Source organism: Acanthochromis polyacanthus, chromosome 7 (genome assembly GCF_021347895.1).
Source record: "Acanthochromis polyacanthus isolate Apoly-LR-REF ecotype Palm Island chromosome 7, KAUST_Apoly_ChrSc, whole genome shotgun sequence".
NCBI lineage: Eukaryota > Metazoa > Chordata > Actinopteri > Pomacentridae > Acanthochromis > Acanthochromis polyacanthus.
Genome location: NC_067119.1, coordinates 16,286,577 through 16,303,150, shown reverse-complemented (window position 1 = coordinate 16,303,150; position 16,574 = coordinate 16,286,577). Strand labels below are relative to the sequence as shown.

The window sequence follows — 16,574 nt, the reverse complement described above, 5'->3', positions numbered from 1 at the left end:
ATTACAGTCCAGAGTTCAATGCAAAAATACAAATTTGTTACAGAAATACACATCCATGCATGTGAACTGCAGAACAGACAGTATTTCTTTACATTATGCACACTAAGACAGCGTGGAAATGTGTGAGATCCTATATGAATGACTGTAAAGACCATTTTGACACTTCTGTCTCATCTTTCACTATAATTCACCAAGAGATGTGAACCATGAGGCAAATTGAGAGCCTTTTTTTAAGAGAAATGCTCCATCTACATACTAAGTGTATTTTTTTCGCCATCGTCAGCCAATCTGACACATTTGCACGGAGACCTTACGTTTGAATTCTAACCCAAGGTCAACAGCCATAGAGTATGACTGAATATCTTATTCATGCACGGGAGGAAAAGCCTGGCTGTGTCTGCCACTGCTCTATCCAAGCTCCATTGCGAGTTGAACACAGGATCTCTGACCTCTCTTGCATGTGCAGATTTCCAGGAACCTGCCTATTAAATCCAGATGGATAGTGGTGGGTGATGGACAGCTTGCACAAAACTCTGACAGCATCATCTACGAGGAGAGATAGCCTTGGTTTAGACGGTAGTGTAGCTGTTGTGGGGGATGGGTGATGAAGAAAATACGCAATGCTATGAAATACCCACTCTGAACTTACGTAGCATTTGTGTAACAAAGTGCAATAAATTCATCAGTGTTGAGTGTTTAAGACTCAACAAGAAAGATACCTAGAGAAAAAGATTAAATCAGTCAAATTGCTGTTTATCATGTGTGCTTGTCAAGCGTATGTCTGCATATCTCATTGCATCTTGCCACAATGACCATATAGATTTGAGAGGGATTGTTATTTGTGTTTTGTTACTTAGTTTTTGATGCAACAAACAGTTTAACCAATTAAACTAAAAGAGAAAAAAAAATTGGCAATAATTAAATTGATTCTAATAATAAATGCAAAAATCATAAGTATTCTCTAGTTTCATCTTCTCAGTTGTGAGGTTTTTCTATTTCGTCATATGTGATAGCGAACAAGATGTGTTTTTTCTTTGGAATGGACAAAATAAAGTTTGAGAAATTGAAGATTTTGCTATTCTTTGACATTTATAGAGCAAACAATTACTTCCTGAAGAACATAATGATCACATTAACTGAAAATGAGAATAATCATTAGTCATGATAGCAGGATAATCGCAGTAGTGAAAACAATTCTCAGACAACTTTTTACATTTAACAATAAATTTCAAGTAAGGAACTTCTCCGGTCCCAGGCACTACAAATATATAATCTGACATGCCAAAATAACGTTCAGAAAAGGAAAACCATTTTTAAAATGCTTGGCAGGTGATTGAATGAACCATCTATCATTGTCTGTCACAGACTGACTTCAGTTGTAGTCACACCTGAAACACACATGTAAGTGTGCCAACAAGTGCATTAAACCCTGGAAAACTGGATTCTCATGCGATAAAGACCTTGTGTGAGTCCACAACTTAGATAAATAAAACATGGCACCAAAATCTTAAACAAAAAAAGTTCTTTTTAATGTCTCGACTGAAAGTACGCTAAATTAAAGTTAAACCCCTAAAAACTCATCTGCAAGTAACCAATTACAAATCCATGAAATCACTTGTGCATTGAAATGGTTTAACTATAATTACTCTAGAATGTGCAGTCCCAACCTCTTTCTCCCTCCTCCCTTCTGCCCCTCGCTGCAGTTCAAGCACACCAGCTTACCCACGACTCTGCTTAAACACTATAAATCTACTCAGTACTACAGAACACCAAGTTTATATTGGTGTGCTTCAGTCATACATGTTCAAACTGGAAAAAGATTCTGAAGAAGAACAACAATTCTTTTGGTTTGTCAAGTGTGAAACCCTGTCTGTCTGATTATGTGTGTTTGAGACAGTCATCAGTAGGCTGAAGCTTCAAGGTAGTTATGCTCAGCTGTGGTGTTGACTGCTTATTTCATTTGATTTGTCTTCCAGCATATAAAAACACCGAACGGACACAGGAACAAGGTGTATAAGTGATGTTTGATAGAAATCACAGACTTTATCATTGTAGAATTAACAACAAAACAAAAAAATGTATTTTACCATTAGTGTTAGCCGTATCACACATGAAAAAAACAACATTAAAAACGCTGTTTATAAAGCTAATACTTAGAGCCAACTGTGGCTGACTTCTAGTTCAGCTTTGCTTCATGAAAGATTCTTTGCAGAGGCAACAAGCTTGCATTTCTGGCTTATACTACATCTTTTCTTCTACACACAAGGGAATTTGTGCTGCATGAACAGTGTGTCATTGAAAAAAAATTGTGTGGGGTAAGGGTGAGTTCAGGTATAATCACAAGCCTTTTTTGAATTTAAATCATATCACATTTGCTGTATGTGTTAACAAGCAAAACTGGTGTAGATGGTTTATGGAGACACAATCAGGATCAGAACACCCATAAGACTGTGTAAATACACATCAATCCAGACTTTTATACTATTATATGTATAATTGTGCACGACCAGCGACATAATAATGACTTTGCTGTATGAAGAGGGAAAACATAGACAAAGATTAAAAGTGGTCTTCACTCACGCTGTCCCGCTGGCTGTCGTCCCCGGACCGGTCATTCTTTTGCATGGTGCGGGCCACCTTTGGCAGGCCTCAGTCCCACAGACTCTGATTCAGAGAGTTGGCTAGCAAAAAGAAAAAGTATTCCCATGAATCTCATTTATTCAACATCTGTATGCATCCAAACTCAATTCTCAGTCTGGAAAGGTGACAAATTAAAAAAAGTTCAGCTATTTTTTAAAGCTTTAACTTTCTTCTTCAATGTTTTGACTTAACAGGAGGGAAAAATAACTGAGGAATTCATATGCACAGTGTGGCGTTTTTAGGGATTGTTGTTTATTATTTTCAAGAATGATAGCTCTTTTTTGACAGGCTGAAGTTCTTCCACCTCCCAGGGGCTTTGTGGTTTGAGAATATGAAAGCTTTGATCTCCTAGAAAACCAGGTACTCGTGTGTGCGTGTGTGTGGTGATGCCTGAACATAATGCATGTTTGTGTTGGTTGAAGAGGAGACATGCTGGGATCCAAAGGCCTATTAGAATGCATTAGTGTGTAAAAGGTAAAGGTCAGTGAATTATCAGCCAGAGTTACACAACCCTATTCTATTTACCTGGGCTATAACCCAGAGCCTACACCTGCTTCCTTCTCTCCCTTTTTTCTTATCCTCTTCTCTCTCACACTTTTACCCAAGACACCAATTGTGCTGAAATCGATGTTAAGAAACATTCCCAGAGTGTAAAGTGATGTGACACATGCAGAAAATCCTGTAAAACTTGAGAGAAATAAACAACCAAATCCTGGCCTGGTTTGCCTGCTGTATATACACACTCTATGTGTGTTTTAGTATTCCTGTCACCTCTTGTTATCATCCTGCAAGAAGCATCATGAAAGTCAGCAGACAATTCAGGAATCCTCATTTTGCTTTGCTTTTCAGAACAGCTTTGCTTTCCTGTCTATAGATCCATCAGGTTCAGTGTGGATGCATATGTGCAGCTCCTGAATACTATTTTTCCTTTCACAACTACTGTATTGTGTTCCACATTCATGACCAGTGAAGGTTTATCAGTCTGTTCCATGTAAAACAACACACACACCTGCATGTCACTGGCCATTTACTATATCATCCTTCATTGCCTTGGTCCATGAGCCCAGCTCCCCCTCTATTCCCGTCTACCAGGGCTCAGCAGCAGCACTGAATGTACTCTGAATGAGAGATCAGCCAAACAGGGCACACATTATTCTCCACTTCAGTCCTTTATCTCAAAGCCCAAGCGCTACTAAATGCATGTAGAGTGACAGGGATGACCAGTTAATTACCACAGACACAAAAAATAGACAGATTTGGACGGACATTCTTCATCAGCTGGGCTATGAGGAGAGGAATTGGTCAGCAAAACGGTGCACAGGCTTTGCATGATGTTGCCTATGGGATAAATAAACTGCTTTTTATCATGAAAAATATTCTGTACTAGAGAATACCATGCGGATAACACTGTACGTAAACTGGCAATAGAGCGATTATCACCTGTGACCTTTTCCTGATTATCTGTAAATTACTGAGCGATTATTAACCACGCCCGACGGGTACGTCGTTAACCACGCCCAACGGGTCGGCGGGGTTATTGCATTCGGTGGGGTAGCTGGCTGGGTAAGTATGTATGTATGTATGTGGCTATATCCGGTCCGGTATCTCTGCAACCGCTGAAGTCAGGATAATCAAACTTGGCACTGAAGATCAGTCTAAGGTCCCCTGCTCAGTTGTGGAGTTACAGTCAGCAGATCAAGTAGTGAGGGAGATACGTACGATGATCAAAATTGATACATATTGCATCAGTTGTATAGGGAGAACAGGGTTTTCGCCAGCAGAGGGCGTGGTTCTGCCCGCTACTGAGGGCTCATCTAGTTGATGAATGCTTCAGATCTGATCGAGCCTCCTCTCTCTTTCTCTTGTCACTCTGTGGTGTTAGATATGTCTTTCAAGGACAGACTGCAAAAACTGAACAAGGAACACAAGCCGTTGCTACAAATCAGGAAATAATTTTCTTTCACAATGGCTAAGGCTATGCTACCGGCTACAGCTACAAACTAACTAGCTAATAATGCTTTTAGATCTGGAATGAGTGGGTAATAAAAGTGATAAAACAGTGAAAGATTAAGAAAATAGAGGCGATATGACTGATAAATCGATCAATCTCAGTTGATTCCACATAAACAGAACATCCTGATTTAATCCCTCCCATTTCTATTTTACATTTTTAGTTTAAGTCATCCTTATTAATGAATAAGTCTAGTTTTGAATGACAGGTTATCTTCCATCACATGTTGTTAAAATATTACATTTAATGTGTATCAGTTACTGGCCTTTATTGATCACCAATAATCAGCATTGGCCCTGAAAATCCCATATCAGTCGACACTTAATATAAACCAAACATATGCACTGCTTCCAGCATGCAGTATACAGGAATATTGATATATTGTTTGGCAATAAACAACTGTGTTCTTTTTTTTAGCATGCTTTCCATCTGTTTAAGTGGCATTAAACATGGAGAATTTGCAGTATTTTTTTTAAATTTCACAGCAATTCTTCTTTCTGCAGTTCGCTGGAAATTCTCTGCATTTACACCTTCAGCTGTGCTAATGAAAACGGCACCATTTCAGACTGAGCGATGTTCCAAATATCCACAGCAGTGTAATCTATTAAAAGCTACACAAAACAAATCTCAAGGCATTTTCTCGCATAAAGCACACATGGCAAATAATCACGCATACAGAGCACAAGATAACCTCGGGGCAAACCACAGCCTTGACCTATGCTCATTCCTCACATTCGGCACATTGTTAACTGCAATGGAGCACCATGCCTAACCACAGTTGAAGGATCTGGAATAATAAGGGATTTGTCTCAGTGTAGGCTTTTTGTCCACAGTTTCTTTTTTTGCATTATGTTTTTATTATCTCTGGGTTTGACAAAGGCTAAATAAATCAACTTCCCTATCACATCAAAAATGCAAAATGTGTACATTTTCTGCCTCAGCTTTTCTTATAATCTTATTTCGCTGTGCCTCTGCTGTCATTAATTTTACAATATTGCAAGTTCCTGTGATTATGTTGCCTGCAAAATCTTCCCGACGATCTCGTGCTTGATACACTCTGCACAGTTTCACTTCTATTCCCATTAGTGCCTGTCGGAAAACCCAGTCCATTATTTTGAATTTTTTGTAAGACTGCAGTTTGGAAAAAGTAAACAGTTATTTATCTGTCAGTGCAGCTGGTCTCTGCTTGTATGTAGCATTCTGCACAGCCTGGTAGTGCTGAGAAAATTAATTGACAGACAGAATGACGTAAACTTTCCAAACGTGTTCATGCAGTTGACAGTTCATCAGTCAAGATCTCAGTCTTCCTGCACCTTGTTTGCTCATTTAGGTCTGCTCATGAAATTCTGCATCGACTTTGCAACTTTGCAATTATTCATTGTAGCTCCAAGTCAACCGCAGGTCTATTGTGGCCTGAATTAAATAGCAGCTGCAGTTAAAATTAATTTAATAAATTTTCCCGTCTCCCATGGTCTCTCTGGCATGAGCCTAGAGCCCATATCTGATGATTTCTCCAAAGTAATATGAAGAATTTCAGCCTTGAAAGCATGAGGCTAATTTAGCTATAAAAAAAAAAACTGGATCAACAGGAGACATGGCTCAGATAAGAACCCAGAGGGAGGGATAGAAAGATAAACAACGCTGTACTCCTCATCGCAGCCAGCTATTATTATTCGCCTTGTTATACATTCTCCTGAAAGCAGCACTAAGAGGATAAAAAGTATTCCAGCATGTAAAACTCAACTAAAACTGAAGCCAGTGACTGCCTCGGCAGGAATCTGAACTGGGTTGTGGAGAGTGTTCATGCGTGTGTGCACTCCCTCTGGCACAAACTCATTTTTAGACTCAATAGCCAGTCACATGACACACTCAGTCACATTTTACTGAAGATCTACTGAGACCTGTCAGTCAGCAGAACAAGTGTTTGTGCATTAAAATTGATTTTTTTTTTTTTTTTGCCTTTAAAACTGCTGCTGTTTTAAAGGCAACAAGCTTGTCTTGTTTGTGTGTCTGCGTGTGTGCGATGGACCTTTATAGCAGGGCATATGCCTGCAATGCAACCCCAGGAGGTTGATTTCTGCCTGGGCTCAAGCATTAGTTACATGAGGCAGATTAGACTTCCATATCCCCCACTAGAGATCCACGTATGAAAACTGGCCCTATGCAGTTGCTATTTCTTCCCGTGTCCCTCTGATGGCTTTTTCAATTAACTTCCTGCCATCTTTAGGAGAGTGATGAGGGTTTATCCTGTGTGATCATATTAGGCGAGAGAGCAAAAATGAGCTGAGCTATGGCTTCTCCTCACCCAGCAGCAGAAGGTCATGGCTGTCTAATGTGCTCCGAATTTCAGCTGCTGTGTGTGAAACGTCTCTTTTCTCTTGTTGAGCTCCCACAGCTGCTTATTGAATAATCGCTCAAAAGCATCTCAGGCCTTTTATTGTGGCCATTCAATCAGCTGAGATGAGCCGCCACTGTGGCTTTGTTGAAATAGCCAGTCACTTTTATTCCCTTTGTAGGCAGATCTGTGTAGACCTCATTAATAAAGTACGCTTTTTGTTCAATTTCTTAAGCTAATATTTTGGAGAAAAGCCATTGGAAGATTCCCCGTCACTGACATTAACATTCAAGCTGAGGTGGCGAATGCTAAAATTGCACAATCAGTAAACAAATCAGTCAAAGCGGCCACAAAGCTCCGTCTTAGATTCTACAAATTAAAACAAATTACAACCCATTATAGGCTGCATCAGTGTTCTCAGACTAAATAGGCAGTGACACTTGTGTGATGCTCGCTAAAAGCTCCCCATGTACCATCCAATTATTAGTCTCGTTTCTCAACCGTCCACTCAAGTGGATTTTCCACTTCGTGGAGTTCCTTCACTTATCCAACGACAGCAACATAAATCATTATTCTATTGATTTAGTAATTGTGTTTTGGTCACTGACTGCAGCTTTAAGATCACTGTTGAACCACTTTTGAAGTAAGATGGGCTCGTGCATGGAAAAATAAATGAACAGAAGAGAAGCCTGGGTCCTCTGTGTCTCTCCACCCACTGACTCACTGAAGCATAGCAGTGGCTCCTCCAAGTGGAGCTGCGATTAATAGGCACGAAAGTAAAAACAGAAAAGAAGAGCCGCAACCCATTGTGGAGGGAAACCTCCGTGTATGAGACCTTGAGCGGCTGCTGCCGTAGTTTGGCTGACCTTGTCCTGTACTTTACACTGAGGGCAACTATTACCCCAGCAGCAATCAATTCATCACATAAATCAGCTACGATCCATCCACTGGAGCCCTGTCACCTCCTGTAATACAATCACACACAAACAAAAAAAATCAAAAGCATGCCATCACGCCCTTGAAACACAACCAGCAAATGACTGATGTGTGCTGTCACTTCAGACAGACTCCATTCCAGGATGATGATGTTCCTCCTTCTATACTTCAGAACATACACTGATCCTCTGCAGTGCCTGTCGGAGCTCCAATTCACTCTCAAGTATGGACAAATTGAAAATGGCTGTAATAAAGCTATATCTGGCAAAACGGCTCAACTTTCTTTCCATCCATTCCCTCAGCACTTTGTTGACAGTGATGAGCCCTTTGTAGGACTCAAAACAATTCCACAGCAAGTGGACCAGGGTCGAAAAATACAATAACATTTACTTGAAATGTAAATTAGCTCTCACACCTCAAGTGCCTCAGAAAATAATTGTCTTATATTCCACCTATTGTCTGGCAGACCTAAGTATGAGTCACACAATTTATTTTTTTCTTTTTGTGTCATGAAATTAGGGTCATCAGATGTGGGAGTATTTTCAAAACGGTGTGATATTCAACTGTGCATCGACAATGAAGCTCAGTATCTGATTGAAATTGCTTCTCTTCCCGATTTAAATAATTTATTGAATCTTTCATCACTAAAGGATGGAATATGTTTCCATAGTTTTAACTAATAGCTGGAAAACCAATAAAGAAAAAAAAAACAATTAAACCACTACTTAAAGTACTACTAACATCTTTTCTAATGGTACTAAAGATATGGAAATCAAGCAATGTGGAAGCCTATGTGACAAAAAAAAACTTGTACAACCACCTCTTTAAGCTATTGAGTGCATTTTTTTTTTAAAAATGGACAGAAAATAAAGCAACAGTTTACATCAATTTTTGTAAGTTATGAACACCTAGTTAGAGAAACTAGCCAATCATCTAAAATCAAAGGTAGTTTTAATTAAATAAAAAGAAAAATGTAACTTTTCCAGCTAGTTTCCCATTGTATTTATTCTTGTATGCTACATATTTAACTATCAGAATCATGAAACAAGTTTTTGCTCTGACAAATATGTTCAAACTGATCCCCCCCCCCCCCCCCCCCCAGTATTATACTTTTTTCAGGTTTTTGTTCATTGCAGTAACTTTAAAGACATAATTCATTCACCAGCCCAGTTACTGGTCATTAACTATTTTGTTTTGAACTTTAGCTGTGTGTTTCAAGACTTGTTATTTAAATCCTGAAAGTAAAAACACATATTTAAATTGTGCTGAAAATTTTGAAAAAACAAAACAAAAACAAAAAAAACATGAAAAACTCTCTCCAGCTAAGCAGATTCCTCTAATGAAACTGAAATGTCACTGCTAAATATGACACTGGCTATGTGCAGTAGTACAACATACTTCATCAATTGTGTCAGCAAGTACAGCCTAAACTCCACACAGGAGTTCACTGCTGGTCCTATCACAAATGAAAATATTTCCAAATTCACTGCTTTTGTCAAATTTATTTGTTTATTTACACACAATGACTGTCCATTGTATCCCATTTGTTCTGCTGACATGCCGTCTGACACACACTGCTAACCATCAGACACTCTCCAGATATGCTCAGTGGGTAGAAATCGAAATGTTTTGAACTCAAGGTGACGAAAAATCCAGTTACCAAGCCAGTTTCATTGAGTCACTACAACTTGAATTTAGTTTTGGCTTTTGTAAAAGTTTACTAAATCACACTCAATATTAAGTTGATGTCAAACATCCAAAAAAAAAAACACTCATCAAAATAATCTTGACAGGTTTCTCTCAGTCAATATGCTATTGTTTTTCTTGCCACCATGCATTTAATACACGGAGGCAATAGACTGTGCAGTTTGTGATACTAGTGTCCTTTGAGCTTTTGTGTTCTACCTCTTGCTGCCAAATGAACCAGAATTAATTTATCATAATCAGTGAGGCACTAATCTTTTAATTGAATCACTCTGATCAAAGCATCACTTATTAAACACACGGTCTAGTTTACTTGTTAAAGAGAAAACTACACATCCTGTGATTTCAAGCAGCTGTAGGATGTTCAGCGGTTCAGAAAGGTGTTCCTAAAGCTTGGGATTGACAAATAGGTTTGTCTACTTCTAATTGCACTTCCTCAGTAATGTGACGCTTTCTTTAAGCTACTTGAGAAGTCATGAAGATCCTTTGAAGAGCTATCCCTGCGAGTTAGCATTACACTATCTTTAATCTGATGAATTGAGCTCACTGGAGATGTTAGCCTCCTAAACTGATTGACTCCACTCTTTATAATAAAACTCCATGAGTTTGTTCATTAGATCATCTCATTGATTCTATGTTTTCTTAAAATCTGTATGAGTAAACATTTTTATGTTTTTTTAACACCAGTAAAGACCATTGTGAGTGGTGCAGGTTTTTACATCTGCAACTTTGCTTTCTTTACTCAGCACAACCCCATCATTACCAAAAATATAAGTTGGTTGATCAGCTTGGTGAAGCATTTAGCAACTAAAGAGATTTTCTTCAAGGAGTTGCTGGACCCTAGATTTGTGAAATGAGCACAATCATAAATAAATTCTACATGAAGCCAATGTGTAAAATATCAACTGTAATGTGGCATTTTCTTTTACTGAATGGCAACTCAAGTCTAATACCAAAATGTGCAGTAGATACATCGGTCTTTCTGCTTTTTCACATTTAAAAGGGCAACTCAGGAGACAGGTGTTTGAGTCCCATGTGGAACAATTGTTTGTACACTGTTGCTTTTTTAGTTTCTGTTTTCCCTCGCTTTTATCAGTCGTGTTCAGTCACTGTTTCTTACGCTACAAAACTACTTTGTTAAGGTTAATGTGGTGGGTGCACCACAAGTTCACTGCAATATTTTAATGTTGTTTGACAATGAAATTCTTTTAGGAAAACACTTTCAGCACAATACAACTAACCGAGAGAGGGAAAGAGGGGGTAGAAGCCAGCTCTGCTTTACTGCTAGCTAAAATAATCCATACCTTGACAGAATGGTGTGTTCCTTCATACAGTTCAGGGAGTCGGAGGCATCCACTTCACCCAAAGGTAGTGTCTACAGATACAGACCCGTACCCGTAGCCTGTGGCCTACGGATACGGCACTTCCCCTTATCATAAATATTAATAAGACGTACATGAATATTAATGAGCCGGCTGATGAACGCGCTTTGTGATTGGCTGGTAATCCGACGTACATAAATATTAATGAGCCGGCTTGGTAATCCGAGTGATGAAGGCGCTTCCGTGATTCGAGGTGAATCTGTGTGCCGAGCCTGTCATATCAGTCATCTACTGTTCTCTTTTCTATCATGCATAATGTCTTATAAATATCATTATCTGACTTTTTCACGGACAGCGATTTGGGGGTTGAAATCAGCACTACTATTAAAAATAGCAAAACTTTTTATTCACGTGACCCTGTTCTAATAAAGCACAAACGGCAAACAAAACAAATGGCGGAACTAACAACCAGCAAACTACAAGTATTTTTTTACCTTCAAAAGTAGCGACAGACTATTACATATTAACAACCTAAACAAAACCCTGACGTATTTTCTGCGTCTGTCAACACAGACACTGCACGTCAGTCACTTTAATGTTAGCGGACTCTGTTGAATGGCTAAGTTACATAACCACAAACAAATCTCACAATATCACAGTAAATCGAGTTTGTGGGTTTTTTAATTCATGCCGAATTAAAGAGCTGCTCCTCACCATTCACGAGTGTTTGTTTCATATTCGACATCCTTAACTTTATCTTGTAAATTAGCGTCCGAAATTAAATGGGAACATTTGCAATGGAGTTCGTCAGCCGCTTCCACCACTGAACGCGGTAAACTAATTAATAGGAGCTGGACTTCAAACAATTTAGACACAGCGTCTAAAAGCGTAAAAACTGCAATGTCTAAAGTGTGAGAGGAGACGGTGTATTTTTGGTTAAATTATACAATGTTCGCCGTCAAAGTCATTCATATAAACTGCCTGTAATGTGCAGCAAATAGTAGTTAACCGGCGCCAGCTCTTCAGTGGCCTTAACGGTCCGTACCTCTACTACAGATGCTACGGGTACGGGTCCGTACCTCTAGTACAACCTCACCCAAAGGCAAACAAACTTTTACTTTGCAACTCTCAGCCAAACAGACCCCAATGTGATGAGGCAGACTGGATGCAATCACACAAACGCACCTTGGTCAATATGTGAATATAAATGTCCATCCATCCATTCTCTATACACCGCTTTCGCCTCACTAGGGTCGCTGGAGCCTATCCCAACTGACTCGGGCGAAGGCAGGGGACACCCTGGACAGGTCGCCAGTCTGTCGCAGGGCTACATATACAGACAGACAATCACATTCACACCTACGGGCAATTTAGAGTAATGAATTAACCTCAGCATATTTTTGGACTGTGGGAGGAAGCCGGAGTGCCCGGAGAAAAGCCACGCATGCACAGGGAGAACATGCAAACTCCATGCAGAAAGATCCTAGGCCCATCCCGGGATTTGAACCGAAGATCTCCTTGCTGCAAAGCGAAAGTGCTAACTACTAGGCCACTGTGCAGCCCTGAATATAAATGTATTAAATGTAAATTTAAAAAAAAAACAGCCTTTGAACAATCCTGAATAGATCACGATCACAGAGTCACAGAAAGGAGCCCATGCTGGCAGCCATGATGTCACAGGTGCATTAATTACCCTCACTGAGGGGCAGAGCCATCGGAGGACTCCACCCATTTCTATGGTGTGTTCAAGAGCTATCTGAAAATATTAATTTCCCCTGAACACGTGTCCCTTTGACATTAGGTACCGAAACTACTTCATTAAGAAAAGCTTTGTTATTCTAAATTAAAAAAAAAAACACTCATGCAAATGCTGACAAGAATAGTTGTTTTTTAGGTTTTTAGGGAGACACATGGGCAGCTCTTGAAAATCATCTGCATCTCACAATTTTACCGCCTTTGCTGTGTGAAAATAACATGTTTTTCAGCTGTAGAACAATGTAGCAAATAATATATTTTGAGGTGAGACTGGGCTGTCAGTGGAGACAGAAAGGAAACATGGGAAAGAGAAGATGGGGACAGTGAGCAGCAAAGGTCAGGCCAGACAAAAGTTAAACCAGGGACTCAGCTGCTGAGGGCATTTCTGCCCATGAGGTCTGCACTCTAACCTCTTCCAGCGATTCGCCCTAATAAGTGATTGGGTAAATGTGCCAATGTTGTGTTTACAGCTTATTTTGTTGCTCCCAAGTTGCCACAATATAAATATATCAACTGATACTGCTTTAATACATGCCAAACACCAGCACAGTATATTGCTGCACTAAGAAAACATCACAAAAACAGCCAGAAACTATAATTACTGATTATACCAAACCACCTTTCAATTCTGCTATAATGTCTTTAGTATGGTCTTGCCTATAAAATAAAGTAAGAATAAATATCCACTGAAAACTTTATTATAATCATGTTTAAAAGCCAGTTTAGTGGCTTACTGCAATAAAAACACTGGTGTCTGTGTCCTCTGAAACTGCATTCTGTATTGCTTCTTTCTTATAGTGCTGACTGATAATTAAGGAAGCTTTTGTTACTATCAGTTTATAGCTCACTGTAGACCAGTTAGACTAAAGAAAGTCTTGTAAAAAAAAAAAAAAAAGAAATGGGTGGGGTGATGGAAAAGCAGCCTGCAGTGAATTACGACTCAGTCTAATTCAAAAGCAGCAACAATCAGCATTAGTATGTTGTTCACTAACGTATAATGTAGATTAACATTCAGCAAAACAAAGGAAAGAATCTTTTACATTTTAACAAGTTCTACAGTTAAATGTGTACTGAAGATGCATGAAAACTGGGTGCTGCTTTGCTTCAAACTGCCAGCAGAGGTTCCCAGAGAGCTACAGTGTAGCCGCCTGGATGTCCCTCCTGGTAAAGCTTCTGTCCCCTACTCTCACTGTTTCTTCATGATAAAAACAAAAACAAACAAAAATCATAGAAAAATCATACACAAAACACAAAGAAAGTTTTCCCCTTATCTAGGGTAACAATATAAGTCTTTTTATTTGGTTTACAAAGCAGGTGGCACTCTATATCTACCACTTAAAGCTATGCTGATTTAAAACTGCACAATCTTAAGCTTCTCTGGTGTCTTTATTTCTTTTTATCCTGAACTGTGACACTCTCACACACACAAAGCATTGTCTGCTATCCCATTTTTCTCATACACAAGGCGCAACTGGCCGAATGACATCAGTGACCCGAGGCGTAAGTGGGCCCTGCAGAGCTGGTGATGACTCACTCCTGTCCATAGAGCCCAGCAGAACACAGCAGGCACGCAGGGGTGAGCCCAGTCTCAGCCTGCACCGCTCTCATCACGTGTGATTCAATATGCACAGCGATGAAAGACTGGCCATCGCTGTGCTGCTCCACATCAAGGGGGCCGACCCAGTCCACAGTGGTTTCTCTCCATCTAATGGCCCAGCTAGTTAGAGAATGACTGGCAGCATAATCCATGGTGGGTTTCTTCTATTTCTCTTGAGTTTGGGTAAACATATTAAGCAATGGGAAATAGTCTAAATGTATTTATTGTATATCAAACAATAAGCAGAATTCGTAATTTCAGCTCAATCTTGACAAAAGTTCAATTTTCTTTCAGATGTATTATTGTTTGTTGTAAAGCTCACTGCCCTACTATCAGAGGTTTATTACACACATGCTGTACAAAAAGCCTGCATACCATCGTAGCACATTAAGTTATTTTCAGGGTATGACATGATTTTTTTTCCTCAGGCACAAAAGCTGCAGCTCTTGTGAATGTGCACTGTGTCAGTGTTACACCTTTCCTCTCACACACTATTTTAACAGGCAGAATTGTTTTCCATGTGAATGCACACAACACCGCAGAGCATCCAGAGTTTTAGAAAAGAGTCATATTAGTGATGGAAAGCAAAGAAGCCTGCATTAACTGTCCATTCAACCACAGTTTAACATTCATTCATTTCAGAGTTTAGTAGTTATTGTGTTTTGGTTCTAATGGCTCCAGCTCTAGAGCACTTTGACCATTATTGTTATTGTCCAAGCTAAACAAACTAACCATTAACTGTGACTACAGGCTGAGTGTTGCTGATTTAGTATGTAAATAACCATTCATTTATTTCTGGGGTAACTGTTTCCACTTAATTGTTCACTTTAAGTCTTGTGGACACTAATGCCTTGTTGGATAGTAAATACATTACAATTACTAATCCCACTATTTTGCATGGTTTATTCAACATTATAGGTGTTTATTTGCTGGTTTACTGTTATTTTAATAACAGATTTATATTAGGGAAGTCTGGTGCAAAATGAATTAACTTTGCTCAGTGAAAGGAGGTATGTGTAGATGGTTTGTTGCCACTGAAAAATGCACGTCAAACTCACACAGAAGTTGTCAAAACTTTTTTTTTCCTGTGCTATCTGGTAAGTCTGTATTCAGACATGCAGTATCTTTGGTCAGAGTTGGTGAGTGTGTGATGCTGCAGCTTCATTGACATTCTGTAGAAAGGATTAGTTAAGCTTTTTGAGAGTCAGTACACCTCCAAAAGAAAACCATATGAGCGAGGGCGCTTTGGAGTTTAACCCTTTCTACCCTAAAGGTCGCTGTACCATGACCAGGCTGTTTCTGCCATTTTTCAAAGGTTGCAGAGCGCTGCACATTTAATGAAGTTCCTGTCTGGAGTATGACTTCAATGGATGCAGCATTGTTGGGCATCATTTTTCTGTTACATCAGATTTGGTGGAGTTGTCAGCTGCAAATTTTTAGAACAGTGTCAATAAAATCTGTGTCACTGACTCGCTGATGTAAGGTTGTCGTTATATCTCCGATGTAGAGGTTTTATAAAGTGGAAGTAAAAACGCAAACATTTTTTTGTGCAGTTTTTCAAATCAAATTCTGGCCTGGTGATGGGAACACAGAGAATTTGGGATTTTAAAAGTTCCCAATGTGTCTCTTATTGATGGAATAAGAGACATTAATTTTGAACGTAAATTGCAGAGCTGGTAATGACTAAATCTGAGAGTGGTTTTCTTTTTTCAGAAGGCAAGATTATTAGGTTAGCAAGATAAGTCAAACCTAAAACCAGAGTTTCCATTGTCATAAAGATGCTGTCTTTAAACGTGACACGATCACCATGGTGACTGATGCTACACGGCTAACTTGCTTTGAAGGAGGTTATGTTCAAAGTTTGGGATTTAACACAGATTAGAAAACTGATTAGTCTACTGTTTTTTTATTCAATCAACAACATTAAGATTACTTTGATCTGGCCATATTCTTCATTATAAGACAGGTGTCAGATCTAAATACGCTTCTTGAGTATCAGGAGAAGAAAATACAAGGGGCAAAAACAACAATTTTTTTTTTTTTTTATTTTGTTGCTGTGCATCCACAGACATAAAGAGGGCAAAACAGTCTATTAGTGTATATCATTTTTTTGTATTTTCTGTCCTTACAGAATCTCACACAGCTACGATGCTGCATTCAAAGCCTCCTCTAAAGTCATTAGTTTGAGCAACATCTGCCATTCAGTACTGAAAATGAAACTACAGGTAACAAAACTGTTTGCATCACACTGAAGAGCACACAGATACTCTACAA

At 39.1% G+C, this 16,574-nt stretch overlaps 1 protein-coding gene across 1 annotated transcript in view; it reads right to left on the bottom strand.

The window, feature by feature from the left end:
* pde4d (phosphodiesterase 4D, cAMP-specific) overlaps positions 1 to 2,640 on the bottom strand; it is a 175,946-nt gene extending 173,306 nt beyond the window's left edge. Inside the window, exon 1 of the mRNA XM_051950510.1 lies at positions 2,581 to 2,640. Coding sequence (XP_051806470.1) covers positions 2,581 to 2,625 — 45 coding nt within the window. The 5' untranslated portion in view covers positions 2,626 to 2,640. The remainder of the gene's footprint in view (positions 1 to 2,580) is intronic.
* Positions 2,641 to 16,574: the final 13,934 nt, after the last annotated feature.